We start from the raw sequence: 14,183 nt of genomic DNA, 5'->3' as shown, positions 1-14,183 counted from the left end.
TGCTGGGGGTCCTTAATAAATTTGAAGACACAGGCTTGAAGCAAAAAGGTAGGCCTTTATTCTTTACAAGCATATGCAGGGCCATATGCAGGATCAGCCCCTCAGAAACATCCAGGAGAGACTGCACTGAGACACTGTGTGCAAGCTGTTTTATAGAATACAGGTACAGCATGTGACAATGATTTGACCAATCTTATGAGTCCTTGCTCACATAACATCATTCCAAACCAATCAGAAAGTATTAGCTAACTCCAGTAGTGATTTCCAAAATTCTGTCCGTATAATAAATGTTACCATTATCCTACTGTCTCTTCAGGACTAATGAATTTTGGTACTAGTTGGAACAGTTACTTCTGTGAATGTTTTCAAGCATACCCAGTACATCCATTGTTGCATTGTTTTCAGATGGGTCAGGCTGACTCAGGCACACCTGGAAATATTTTGGATAAGTTTCCTGAGTTAAGTTTGGGAACTTAACTCAGGGTATTTGTGAATGTATGAGCTCCCCAGTTCATAGGGGTTCTTGTCCTTCTATTTTCTCAGAAAACCCTTTTCCTTACATATAAAATACATAGCTCATGAAGGAGGATTTTATTTAAAACACTTCCGCTCATTTTGAAGTCACACAAACAAAAGGAAAGAACTGGTTAACTAGTATTTGTTTTTTAGTCACTTAGATATATAGACAGACAAGCAGGCTACCCTATATGTACCCTTTTCTTTATAGAAAGACACCTATAAAGTTATAAATTTAATACACTGTTATTTAAATCTTTGCTAAAATCTATTTATTAAAATATTTGATTACTTATCCCCTAGATGGCATTCAAGAATCAAACACTGGAAATCCGTACACATTTCATCAATCACAGCTTTCTCTTACAGTCTTAACGCTTCTTAATTCCAAACAATAAAGTCATTAATTTCAGCCTTGTCAATACCGGGCGATTTTGGCAAAGAAACAGGAGACCGCTGTGACCTGTTGCCATCGCAAAAGGTTTTGCTGTTAGCCTGAATAAACTGCTAAGATTCAGGACTCCCTGTTTTCTCTATAAGCATGGATCTCAGGGCCCCACTAGGTCTGAAGTTCAATATTTAACGCCTCGTGATTATAAAACATATACCCTTTTTTAATAGTTTATGATCATTCATGTATGGATATATAAAATTCCCCATTACCATAAGGCATTCTGATTCATTTCAGAGGGCAATAGTCTCTAAGATGGCCAGTAGGCCATGCTTGCCAGAAACAATATGTTGGAGTTTACTCCACCACGGCATCTCCAGGGCGTCTGGCCGTTCTGCTTTCAAGGTCCTCCTTGCATCTACTGCATCTAGCCATGCTGCATCCTAGTCAGGCAAAAACAATTATTGGGCTCCTGCCGGAAGGAAGTTCAAAATATAAATAAAATAATAATAAATAAATAAATATTGTAAGGTGACAATTGGTTTTATGTTTGGAAATGTTTGTAAGAAACATAAAAAATTGAAACATGTTGCTTGCATAAGTATTCAACTCCCACGCATTGATATTAACTCCCCTTGGAAAGTACTCTGTTGACGAGTCTGACCCTGGCCCAGGTGTCTCTATGCCCCTTCAGGGCAGAGCATCTTACCAATGACATCAGAGTGGAAGTAGTCCAGGTTACTAGGTAACAAGTGGGGCCAGGGGAGAGTGCAACTCCCTTATGAGGTTGTAGATCCAGCTTCCCCACTTTTTCACTGGTTGTACAAAGGTGGAAGCAGATGCAGTCAACGCTGTTTTGGTGGTCTGCTTGCACCTGGCCTCCTTTACTCCTGATTGAATTCCCATCTTGTACTGACCTCATGGGCCATGGTGTTTGTACCGACCTCACCATGGTGTTCAGTTCTCCTGAGTCTGTCTATCATGGAGTTGGGGGTTGCCAACAAGGCCAGCTCTTCTGTCCCAGGCAACCTCCCGGAGTTCAGCAGTCAAGTCATTGGGGGTTCTCTTTCAGGATAGTCATCGCTATGTTCCTGTCCTACAAGATCCAGATCTACCAGAGTTTATGGGTCATGCCTTCCAAGTGGTGTCCTTCTCAGGGGGTACGTTCTTCCTTATTTGAATATGGGGCTGAAGCCTACACTCTGCGTTGGGAGATTTCAGCATCTCTTACGTGTTGTCTTCAAGATAACCTTCACTAAGAGGGCTGCCTTTGGTCTCAATTTATTTCATTCCTATCCAGCTCATTCTGTGAAGATGGCTGGACATTTGTTAGTTGTTCGAGGGGCCCTCTAGGTTACCTCGTCCATACCCGGGTCATTCGCTGGCCTGTGTGTCCATCCGTCTCTCTGGCATAAGAGTTACCAGGGCCTCGTATCAAGCTTCTTCCACAAGGCCAATCTTGGCATAGATAACTGTACCTAAACTGCAGTGTGTTCTGTTGCACTTGCTCTCCTTCAGGATGCTCTTCCTCCTGGCAATCTCCTCTGCCCGCAGAGTTTTTGATCAGGGAGCCTGATCCTCACCTGTCAGGACTCTGTTGTACCATGTACAGATCAGGCTTCTTCTCCTAAGGTGTCCTCCATCTTCCATGATAGTCAGGACAGGATAGTCCTACCCATCTTCTGTCCTCATTCAAGCCAACTTCGTGAGAAAGCCTGGCATTCTCCAGATGGTCATTGAGCCCTTAAGGTCTACTTAGCCAGGACTAGAGACATTTCCATGACAGAATCTCTACTTGTAACCTTCCTTCAAAGTCATTGGGCCCATCACCCTAGTTTATGAGTTCTTTAATGTTCCAGTGTGCTAAAGCATCACAGCTCATTCAGCTAGGCTGGCAGCCTCTATGACTGCCTTTGCAGCCAATGCTCCAATTACAGATATCTATAGAGCTGATCTACTCCAAGCTCCTTCACTGGGCATTATAAAGTGAATTGTTATGCTTCTGATTGCAGCAGTACTGTCCTTCTCTTAGGAAGTTGTTGGATCTACCAGCTTTGGATCTCATCATCTCTCTGCCTTCCACAAGGACTCTGTGACGTGGTGTTGAGGTCCTACCTTTCGACCTAACGCTGCTTCTGTCCTTCATTGTAGTCAGGCTATAGTCTTGTTTTTCTTTTGCCCTCAGCCAATCCATCCCCTGAGAAGTCCTAGTACTCCGTGGACGTATGTGACAACCTGACCAGGACTCGGGAAATGCATCTATCTGACACTCTTTTTGTCTCATTTCATCCGAGGGCATTGGGGAAGAAGGTCACCAGTTCAATGCCCTCTTGTTGTCTGTGGGCTTGCACCATGGCCTATGAGTCTCTGCGGCTACCAGTGCCTCAGAATGTCACAGCCTTCGCTACTAATGCACCCATTGCAGACATTTGTATAGTGGCTAATAAATTCCTTTATTAGACATTATAAGGTAGATTGTTACACTTCGACAAACGCCTCATCGGGTAGGCGAGTTCTACAACAGGTATTATCATCATGTTAGGCAGCTTGGGCCCACACTATTGGGACTGCTTTGGTACATCCTACCTGATGGTATGCTACCTGGGGAAAACGGACCATTGGTCTCACCTGAAGGGTGATTTTCCCAGATATCATACCCATCAGGGCCCTCCCTGTTGAGCGGGAGCTGCCTAGCTTGTCTAGAGATAATTTTCGCCATTGTTTAATAACTCTTCAATTTAATACAGGTTGTTTATATTACATTGCAGGTACTGCTAAGGCTGTTCTTACTGGTCTTATTGGTCTTAAAGTTGTTTACTGTTTGTGCATATTTACTGTTTGGAGTCAAGTGCTGTATTATTATATTTGCTGCTCCCTATATTATTATCTGGCTCCTTACATTAATGTTTGGCCAAGAGTCTTCTGTCTCAGGAGAGATATCCGGATCCGGTGTATAGTTTGTCTGGAATGGAATGGGGTCAAGCCGGAGGGAGCAGCTGATGTCTTGACTCTCGTGCATTTCTTCCTTTGGACACTAGGCAGTGCTACTACTCACTTGATGGTATGATACCTGGGAAAACCACCCTTCAGGTGAGACCAATGGTCCGTTCTCCTCTCTCTCCCCATCCCACACTCCCCAATCATGAAAATCACAGTCCTAAGCTCAGAAAGAAAATAAACATATAGTCTTCTTCAAAGTACTGCTAAGATTTTTGTTTAAATTAAAGTATAAGCTCTTGCTGTATCCCTAATGGGAGTTAATTATCTTGCATAAGCCCATATCAAAATTTCAGATACTTTAAATAAATAAAAATTGCCCAGTCTGCCAGCATGTTGCCCCATTGAAAGCATTGCACAGGCTGCCAATTAGGTAGTGGGCTAAGTTCAAGATGGTGGTTTTGGTGTATAAAGCCCTATTCAAGCTGGGACCGGGATACTTGAAAGATTGTCTCACCCTTTATATGCCCAGTTGTTCTCCCGTGCATGTAAGATGATCTAAGGTGGCTATTGAGCTCCACCTAATGGTTGAAGGATGAAAGATACTGATAGATGTTTTCAGAGTCTTCTAGTCTTCCCTTGGTTCTATCGCTCAGTTTTCTCTTCCTTCCTTCACCAGAGTGGTTGCTAGTGTGTTCTTTGCTCCTGTCTATCTGGTTCAGGCCTGTAAGTTTTAACTAGTTTTTATTTAAATGTCTAGTTATTGCTTTACTTTTCTGTTATTTTCTCCTTTAAAAAAAATCCCTCATTCTCAGCATTCCTTGTGTAATTCTGCCCATTTTACCTGTGTCTCCTTCTGTAGTGTTGGTTCTCTCTTCCCACTACCTGCCCTCTGGCTCTGACTCACAATTTTGGTTTTAAAGTCTCCATGTGCTATTGAGACACTTCCTCCCACCATTTTGAAGCCTCATTACAGCTTTGTTGGTGGCTGCCTTACTCTCCCGCCACTTTTTCAGTCTTTAGTATACACCCCCCCACTGGTCTTTTCAGTTCCCTCTGCTGGATTCCCCCCCTCTCTCCCCATAAGCCCTGTGAAGCAGCCCTTATCAACAAACCTTATTAAAAAACAAAAACAAGACACGTTTTTGTTCTGGGACTATGGGAAAGGTTAAGTCTGCAGACCCTAGCAAGAGAAGCAGACCACATTCACCATTGCCTAGTACCACTAAGTCAGTGTCTTAAGCACAGTGTGGCTTGGGTACCTTAGAGAATAACACTGGGTTGCTGCTACAGCAAATAACCCCTTCAGCATCTGCAGCCAGGGTGACTGGAGTCAGAACTAAGGCTATTCTCTTCAGCTGGCCTTTGAAACAGGGGTAAAGCTTCCATGGGACCCTCTCCTTTTCCTTCTCTAATGCTTGGGAACAATGTGGAGGGGGCGGAAGAGGGCTCACAGGGTGCTTTAAGCTGTGACAGAAGTCACTGAGATCTCTCCAAGGACTCTACATAGGTTCTTGTGTTTTGAAGAACAATTATCTGAAGATGAACAAGGTCAGGCAAGGCTTTCCTCACCAACTTTTCAGGCAGCATTTTCTACTCAGTCCTCTTCTGGGGACTTTGAGGGGGTTTCCTGTGAATGACTATGGCCAAGTCCATATTTTAGGTCTACGTGCGCAGAACAGTGGGCAAGCACACAATGTCAGCATGCAGTCCCAAAGTTCAGACAATATGAGGTTGCATAATATTCCTTCCACTATTTCTGCTCTTCAGCAAACCAAGGTCATCGAGACTGACCCCACACATTTTCCTCCAGCATCTTCAGATGCTTCAGCTTCTCAGGGAAATTTTGTGGGCAGACTTTTTTAAGGAATTGGCCTCAACAGTTAATATAGTCCCACCAGGGGGTGGCTCAGCCTTCTTTCCTTACCTGCCCAGACTCAAAGGTCATATCAGCATGATAACTTACATTAGTGTCATGGGATGGCTACAGCTTCTATCTCAGCTGACTTAGCTCAGTCTTCATGTAACCCCCATGCTGTGCATCAAGTTTTAGCAACATGCTCCCAGAACATGCCTACAAATCCAGATCAGGACTTGTTGGTCCTGGATGAAGATTAATGGAATGGTACCTCAGAGTCTGAGAATATGGTTTCTAACCGTCTATTTCAGGATTCACATTATCTTCTGCTACTTTGCAAAACATCAGAAACCTTGGACCGGAAGGATAAAGAAAACACACTGGCTCCCTCATGGTCTCTAGTGGCCACAGTGTGTCCGGATCACCAGCCAAAGTCAAGGGTGATGAAGCTTCCTTCCCTACTACCTAAGGTTCTGAAGTCTGAATTCGACACTCCATTGCAAAATAAGCTGTTTGTATCTGCAGTCAACAAAGATATAGATGCTCACCTTAAAGATGTCATGGACTGAAAAATGATGTCTCTGGCCCATCCACAAAGCTAATGCTTTGTCAGAGCGGTGGCTTCTGCTTCAGTTTCCACCAGAGCATCATTGTTGTGGGTGGAGGACCTTCTAGATGCTCTTAAACAGGACTAAGCCCAGTTCAGGAGGTCTCTTTTAAAAGTTTTGGGAGTGGTGGCATTTATGGTGGACACTATGTAGTTCGCTGTGAGAACTCTCACAGCGGTTTTTACAAGATGTCTGGCTCCGCCATTAGGATGCAGATGTGATGACGCGGAAGAATTTGTCTTCAGAGCCATATGTAGGAGGCAGGCTATTTGGGGACGCAGCCTTGGACAAGGTTTTGATATAGACTAGGGACAAAAAGAAGGTGTTGCCCTTGTCCAAATGGAAAGAGGAAAGGCGTCGTTTTTTGGAAATCTTTTCATCTAGGCCTTCAGATAGGGCAAGAGTTGTCCATTCCACACACCCCTTTTGGTACCATCAATGCATCAACAGAAGCTGCCAACAGTCCTCAGGATGATTCTGATTTAACTCATGGCATGGGGGCAAACAGCAGTTCTGATGGTCCTCCTCCTGTGGTAGGTAGCCACCTTCAGAGCTTTTTATCACAGATGGCTCCACATCACATCAAACTAGTTTAGATTTGGAAGCTGGGGCTCTGGCTGGAGTTCTCTCCTACCCCTCCACTTTATGCCCTCTTCTTTGTCAGCTCAACTGGACAAACGATTGAAGGTTCAAGAAGTCATTTGCCATCTACTATGCATCTCTGCAATAGAACCAGTCCAATCGAGGAAAGATTCCAAGGCATCTATTCAGTCTTCTTTCTGGTCCCCAAGAAAAATTGTTCTTTCTGAGTGGTACTGGATTTAAAATTTTGAAAGAATTTTATCAAGTACAAGTTCCAGATGGAGATCCTCATGTTCATCAAGGAAGCGGTCCAACAGGGGGATCTTCTCTCTTCTCTCCTCATTAGACCTCAGGGAGGTTTATCTACGCATCTTCATCTTCAGACCACACAGACATTACTGGAGGTTTGCAGCCAATGGCCTTCATTATCAATACAAAGCCATGCCCTTTGGTCTCTCATTTGCCCCCAGGGTATTCACCAAAATTGTGGGTTCCTGGTGGCTCATCTCAGACTCCAAGGGGTTTCTGTGTACCCTTACATGGACGACCTACTCATTCACTTTCCAGATCTTCAGAAGGCATGGGAGGTTGTTGAAGTGATGTTGGTGTGTCTTAAGGATAACTGGCTCTTGATCAGTCAGGAAGAGTCACCTGTGTCCAGCTCAGTTGCTGCAAAATCTTGGAGCTGTCATAGACACAGAACAGGGAAGCCTGTCACTACCTTCAGAAAGGATCCAGAAGATTCTACTGGCAGTCAACGCCATTCTACTGAAAGCCTCAGCTTGCATCAGTTTTAGGCCTCATGGTATTAGTGATACCACTGGTATTAGTGATACAAACAACCCCCTGGGCACGTCTCCATACTTGGCCCCTTCAGTGGGTGTTGCTCCCTTTGCAGAACACTGTTGCCTCCCAGTGCCACCTGCGAGTGTGCCTGTCCCAACCAGTGTGTAGGTCTCTGCTGCAGTGCACATTCAAGTCCAACTTTCAGAGAGAGTGTTCTGCTCCAAAACGCTTCTCAAACAATAGTGACCACAGATACAAGTTTACTAGGTTGGGGAGCCATATGCAAGAGACAGATGGTACAGGGAGTGTGGACTCAAGAAGAGTCACTCCTTCTGATCAATTTTCTGGAGTTACGTACCGTGCACCGAACTTCAGTATTTCATTACCCTCTGCCCTCTTTGGGTGGTCTTGATACAAATTGACAATGTGACTGTGAAGGCCCTTGTGAATTGCCAGGGGGGGACATACAATCAGGAATTCTGTAGGATGAGGCGTTGGGTGGGAAATTACGTGGAGTCCCTTGCGGCAGAACACCTAGAAAATGAGTGATTGGTTGAGTTGGCAACAGCTTCTAAGCGGGGAATGACATCCACATCCAAAGGTATTTGGAAAGCTACAGGCCCACTTCGGAAAGATTGTAGCGGATCTGTTCACATCTCACACCAATTGCCAAGTAGAAAGGTTTTTCTCCCAGTACATAGAACCCACAGTGGAAGTGGTAGATGGAATCTCCTCCCAGGTTACTATGTGTATTCCCTCTGTTTCCTTTTCTGGCCAGAGATCTCAGGAAGGTCTGGGATGAGAAGGTGACAGTCCAGCTGGAGGCTCCTTACTGGCCTTGTCGGCTGTGGTTCTCCAAAATACTCTCACTCTCGATCTCCCCTCCATGAATTTTTCCACTCAGGAAGGAACAAGTATCCCAGGGACAGCTTCATCACCCAGATCCGGCATGGCTAAACCTTCATGCCTGGATATTAGATGGGAGCGCCTCATCAATGCAGGATTGTCGGAAAAGGTAGTGGACACCATGATGATCTCTTGTCACCCGTCTATTAATTGCCTCTATGAGGTAGCATGGACAGTGTTTTTGGCTTGGCGTGCAAGGAGTGGTGTACAGCCCCAAAGAATGCAGAATGTCTTGGTCTTTCTGCAGTCTGGCCTCTTTGTGGGCCTTAGACTGAAAACTCTTTGTCATCAGGCTTTGGCTTTATCCTCAGTACTGTCACCATCACCATAAAAGCCGCTGGGTTCGCACCCGTTCTTAAAGCACTTGCTAAGAGGAGCTACTAGTACATCTCCAGTTCAGTGTCGTTTCCTGACCTGGGACTTGTCCAATGTTTTAATGGTACTTCAGAAACCACCTTTTGAACCCCCCAAAAGTATCCCCCTTCATTTACTGACTTTTAAAATCCTTTTTCTAGTGGCTATCATTTCGGCCCACAAGATTTTTGAATTCAATACTCTTTCTGTAGATAAATACTTTTGTATCTTTCATAAGAACAGAGTGATTCTATATACTGTTCTTTCTGTCCTAAAGTTTTGTCCTCCTTCCGCTATTAACAGGAACTTAATCTCCCTTTTTGTCCATCACCTGTTCATCCCACATAAAAAGTCTGGCATTTTTTTAGATGTAAGGAGGGCCCTATAAACACACATAGCCAGGACAAAGCTCTTCTGCAAAATGGATGTCCTTTTTGTTTTCTTCCATTCCACTTTGTTGGGGAAGAAACTTACTACTTCCACTCCGTCAAGATGGCCTGTATAATGCTGGTGTACACTTCCTTGAACCTTCCCCCTCCAGCTAGGATTATGGCTTACTCCACCAGGGCCATGGCACCTTCAACTACATTTACACTTAATGCTCCCTTGAGTGAGGTATGCAGAGCAGCAACGTGGGCCACCTTTAATTCATTCATTAAGCATTACAGAATTGATTTGCATGCATCAGTGGAGGTGGCTTTTGGGAGAAGAGTGCTACAGCATGTTCTTTCTCACCAGTAGGCAGCTCAGCTTCTTTGTTCCTATCCTACATGGGTCCACTTTGGTATGTCCCACCTGAGATTATTTTACATGCATGGGATAGGGACCTTTGGTCTTACCATGAAACGGTCTTCTATGTGCTTTTAAGGATGATCTCAGGGCCACTCCCTAACATGGGCTGGGCTGCTGGAAAGCGGGGGAGTCCCCTTTCTGCTCTTTTTTGCTACTGTTTTTCTTGCAGAGAGTATGTATGGCAGAGAATGTATGTGGTTAAGTTACATTGGTCATTTTCTTGGGTTTCTGGCTTGTCATTGGGAAACGTGAGTGCCAGAGCTGAGGGAAGACTAGAAGACTCCAAAAACATCGATCAATGTCTTTCTGCCATCAATCACTAGGTGGAGCTCTATACCCACCTGAGATAATTTTTACATGCACACTGAAGACCATTTCATGGTAAGACCAAAGGTCCCATCACTGTTCTTCAGGTGGGGACCTTCTGCAAATACCTTCTCATCAGGAAGTCTGTTCTGTGCAATATAGGAATCAGGCCTTTACTGTTATGGCACCTATCCTTTGGAATTTCCTCCCCATAAATATTAGACAGGCACTATCTCTGCTGTGTTCTTGGTTCCTGCTGAAGACCTTCCTCTTCCAACAAACCTTCATCATGGTTTGCATCTGGATTAGAATTGTTTTTTAAGATGTTTGCTGCCCTGTGCTCCTTTTGGGAGGAAGAGCGAGTTATACATTTAATTAATTAATTATAGTAAATCAAACGGAGGTTCAGAGGGGTCCCCTGCCCTTTATAAATCACCCTTACTGGAATTTATTTTTAAAACTTTTTTTTAAATCTCTGGAGATAATTGGGACTGTAGAGATGATTATGATTGGTTGTGCTGGCCGGACAGGATTGGCCAACACAAGTACAGAAACAACTCCAAGGTGTCTCTAAATGTGAGGTGGTGTGGTTAATATGAATGTAAAGAACAGAAGTGACTGGGCTGTAGCTTTGGTGGATTTGGGGGTTTAGGGTGACCAGTGCCTCGTTTGCAGTAAGTGAGGGGCCTCCATCGTCTTGAAGCACGACCTTCAGGATTCATCACAGTATTGCTTAGTTGACAACTAACTAACTGGACTATGTTTTTTACTGTTTTGCTTTGGTTTAAAGTGAATCTTTAGCACAGAAAAAACAGGAAGAAGTAGCACTGGCAAATGAAATTGAAAGTTCAAAGATACGAATGGCTCAAGTAAATGAAGAGCTGCATAAAATTGTCAGTGAGTTGCACAATGCTAAAATTGATGTCCATGAAGGGAAACGGCAGCAGATGAAAGCTGAAAACTTGGAGAGCCTCAAAAGACTGTATCCTGATTATGTGGTAACTAGATGGACTCATTTGTATATTTCAGTGTTTAATTCTTATGAATTTCCCCTTTTGAACGGGCAATTCTCTTTATCATGCTTCCTGTTTCAATAACTAATGGTGCAAAGTGTTGAAGATAACTAAGGCATTCTGGGTATAAGTGAGAACTGGAAAAACATGTTTGAGTAACAGTATTTCTATTGGTGGGAAAGGCAAGCAGCACTATAAGTGGCTGCATAAATTTTATGCGGATGAGTGAGAGACAAGTGTGACTATCAAACCACAACCATATGTTTTGCAACTCTGGCAGTAGGGGACTAGAGGAGCAGAGAGTTGGAAATTACCTACTGAACCACTATGTGTAAGACCACCCCAATTATCAGAATATTTTGCTGTTTAACGTAAATTACCTCAAGGGTGCTTGTACCAATCATGTGCTTCAGCATGTTTCCTGTATTAAAATGCTTTATAAGTGCTGGGTTAGTCTGCAGCAGGTAGGTAATCCTTAAGAATATGACCATATTTGTTTGAGGAAATGGGCTTGCCAATAGATGCTGGAATTACCTTGATAGTGCACCAACATGGATTTCCAGATGTTGTCTAATGTGTTCTGTACAGGGCTGGTTTCCATCATGTGTGTGTCAAATATGAACTAACAGAATGAGGTTTAAGAATTTTGGCACCAGAGTTTTTTTGGGGGCGGGGGATGCTTTCATATGGGTGGCTCCCAGTGCTACTCAATCATTACTCTTCCATTGTAAGCTTTAAGCAGAATTGTAACTGATTTTACATGCTAATGGGAGCATTACACTTGTTCTATGTGAACATCCTGCTATGTTCTGTCAACAATGGTGGTTGTGATGTAGATGCTTGTGGGTAGAGAAGGAGAGGCTTCAGTGCACCTGAGCAGCCATTTACCTTTGGCACGCATTCACTATAATATGTGTAGTGGGAACCATTTTTATCACCTCATTTTAATGTTAATTAGCAGTAAAAAAATTCTCTCAATTTAAAATATTATTTGAAATGTTCAAATACTACTGAACCACCACCAATGAAAGAATGTTATAGCACTCTTTAAATTTAAAATAATAAAAAAGATGGGAGAGGAACCTTTTCCATACACACATCATTTTAGCAGTGTGTTTTATGGCAGTGACCAGAACGTTTTTTTAAAAAAAGATCATTTTTATACTTAGCAGTATGGCATGCCCTCCAGACGATGCTAGACTACAACTGCCATCATTCCTGAGCATTGCTTATGCTGCCTAATAGGAGTTTTGAGTCCCACAACATCTGGAGGGCTAGCCCTGCATTATGCATTATAGCAGTTTTAAGTGGTTTTTCACTAATTAATAGCTAGAAATGTGTTTTAGCACTTATCAAAAGTTTGATTTAAAAATGGTTATAATGATATCTATTGCAATTCTACAGTAGTGCACCAAAATGTTTTTCCAGATGTATTCTGCACAGAGCAGGTTCCCATCATGTACGCTTCAAATAAGGGATACTTGGGGATGTAAAATTTCTGGAAATTTTGAAGCCATGGAAAAAACCCAGAGTTTTTTTTTGGGGGGGGGGGGGTTCAGAAAAAATTGAAATTTTTGGAAAAAATTGAAAAAATGCAATATTAGCTTTTTACAGATTGAAAGTCATTTTGTTACTTCAGGAACATCAAATGTGATTATGTACAAGTTGTTTGGCATAAAATTATCACATTTGGTATATTAAAAGTACATTTTATTCAAACAATTATTACAAATTGAATTTACTTTTTAATTTTTTTATTTTTTTAACAAATGGATCTACAAGATCCTGAACTGTAAGGAACCTCTTTTGTTTTGCCAGTTTATGAGGAACAGGCAAAAAACAATTTAAAAAACACAGACGAAACCATCAACATTAATAACAAAGAAAATTATTTGTCTCTGCTAGTCTTCCACAGTGTCAAGCAGACATAAAGCATCCATTCCCATAAAAAGAACTGAGAAAAAGGAGGGACCAAGATTCAGTGGAACAATTTATTCATCATGCTAAAATAAAACATTGCATAATTTGTTTTTTCTTCATTTTTTTAATTTTTCCAATTTTTCAGAAGAGAACAAAAAAGGATTCAGAAAAAAACAATTTCCCCCCCAAATTTTTCCAGTTTTTTTCTTGGCCTTCACATCTCTAGGTACACTCAGGCTGAATGCAGTGAGTGTCTTTTGAAATTGGAGCCACTGCTCTAAAAATATTGTACCTATCTTTGGTTCTAGAATAATTCTTTTGATACCTCTGAACAATGGATGCTTCCATCAAGAAAAAATGCTCTTGAAAAAGAAGCTTAGGTGTGTGTTGTACAAACTCAAATTTCAATTTACTCATCTCTGTTTTGTTTTCAGTTTGGAAGACTGCTTGATTTGTGTCACCCCATCCACAAAAAATATCAACTTGCTGTCACCAAAGTTTTTGGCAGGTATATGACTGCGATTGTTGTTGCTTCAGAAAAAGTAGCTAGAGATTGTATCCGTTTCCTCAAGGAAGAAAGAGCTGAGCCTGAAACATTCCTACCTTTAGATTACCTTGAGGTATGCTTTTCTAAAAAGTATATTACTTGGGTTTTTTTTTACTCCCAAAGCTAGTTGGGAATTCATTTCATCTGCACACATTCTTCAAGGAAATTCCTATTATTTTAAATGTTCTTTTAAAATATTTTTTCAGATGTGTTGTGACTCAAGTCTTAGAAGGCTGCGGACTTCTACAATAATTAGAGTGCCCAGTTTTGTATCCTTGGTACTGTTATTCCCTCTCTGCAGCAAGCTTTTGGCACCTGGGGATGGAGAAGAAATTCAGTTCAGTTTGCATTTAAAGATGAATCTGTCGAACTTGCACTTTCCAAAACAGTATGAAAACCAAAACACAGCTATCTTTCAAAATTCACTTCTATTGGAATTTTGCAATGAACTTCTCCAATCATATATTTACAAAAATGCCTGTATTAGGGAAAAGTGCATAAAATTGATTAGTGAAAAATAACACACAAAAGTGCATTATGTCAGGAAAAATGACTTGCAAAAATGAGTGCATTAGTGAAAACAGCATACAAAATGTGTTTATTGGGAGAAATCTGCACTAAAATGCTGAAGAATTTTCATGAGGACTCTTTAAAAATAAAACCCTGC

General features: G+C 42.2%; 1 protein-coding gene across 17 annotated transcripts in view; it reads left to right on the top strand.

The window, feature by feature from the left end:
• Positions 1 to 14,183, top strand: part of SMC1B (structural maintenance of chromosomes 1B) — a 123,883-nt gene that overhangs the window by 29,952 nt on the left and 79,748 nt on the right. For all 17 annotated transcript variants that reach the window (XR_009757608.1, XR_009757609.1, XM_061582423.1 and 14 more), the window contains 2 exons: positions 10,827 to 11,034; positions 13,404 to 13,589. Coding sequence is in view for 15 of the 17 variants with exons in the window: in XM_061582423.1 (XP_061438407.1) it covers positions 10,827 to 11,034; positions 13,404 to 13,589 (394 nt within the window). In the remaining 2 variants the exon portion in view is untranslated. The remainder of the gene's footprint in view (positions 1 to 10,826; positions 11,035 to 13,403; positions 13,590 to 14,183) is intronic.

This window comes from Rhineura floridana, chromosome 8 (assembly GCF_030035675.1).
Source record: "Rhineura floridana isolate rRhiFlo1 chromosome 8, rRhiFlo1.hap2, whole genome shotgun sequence".
Classification (NCBI taxonomy): domain Eukaryota; kingdom Metazoa; phylum Chordata; class Lepidosauria; order Squamata; family Rhineuridae; genus Rhineura; species Rhineura floridana.
The sequence above is the reverse complement of the archived record's forward strand: the minus strand, read 5'-3'. Positions and strand labels throughout refer to the sequence as shown.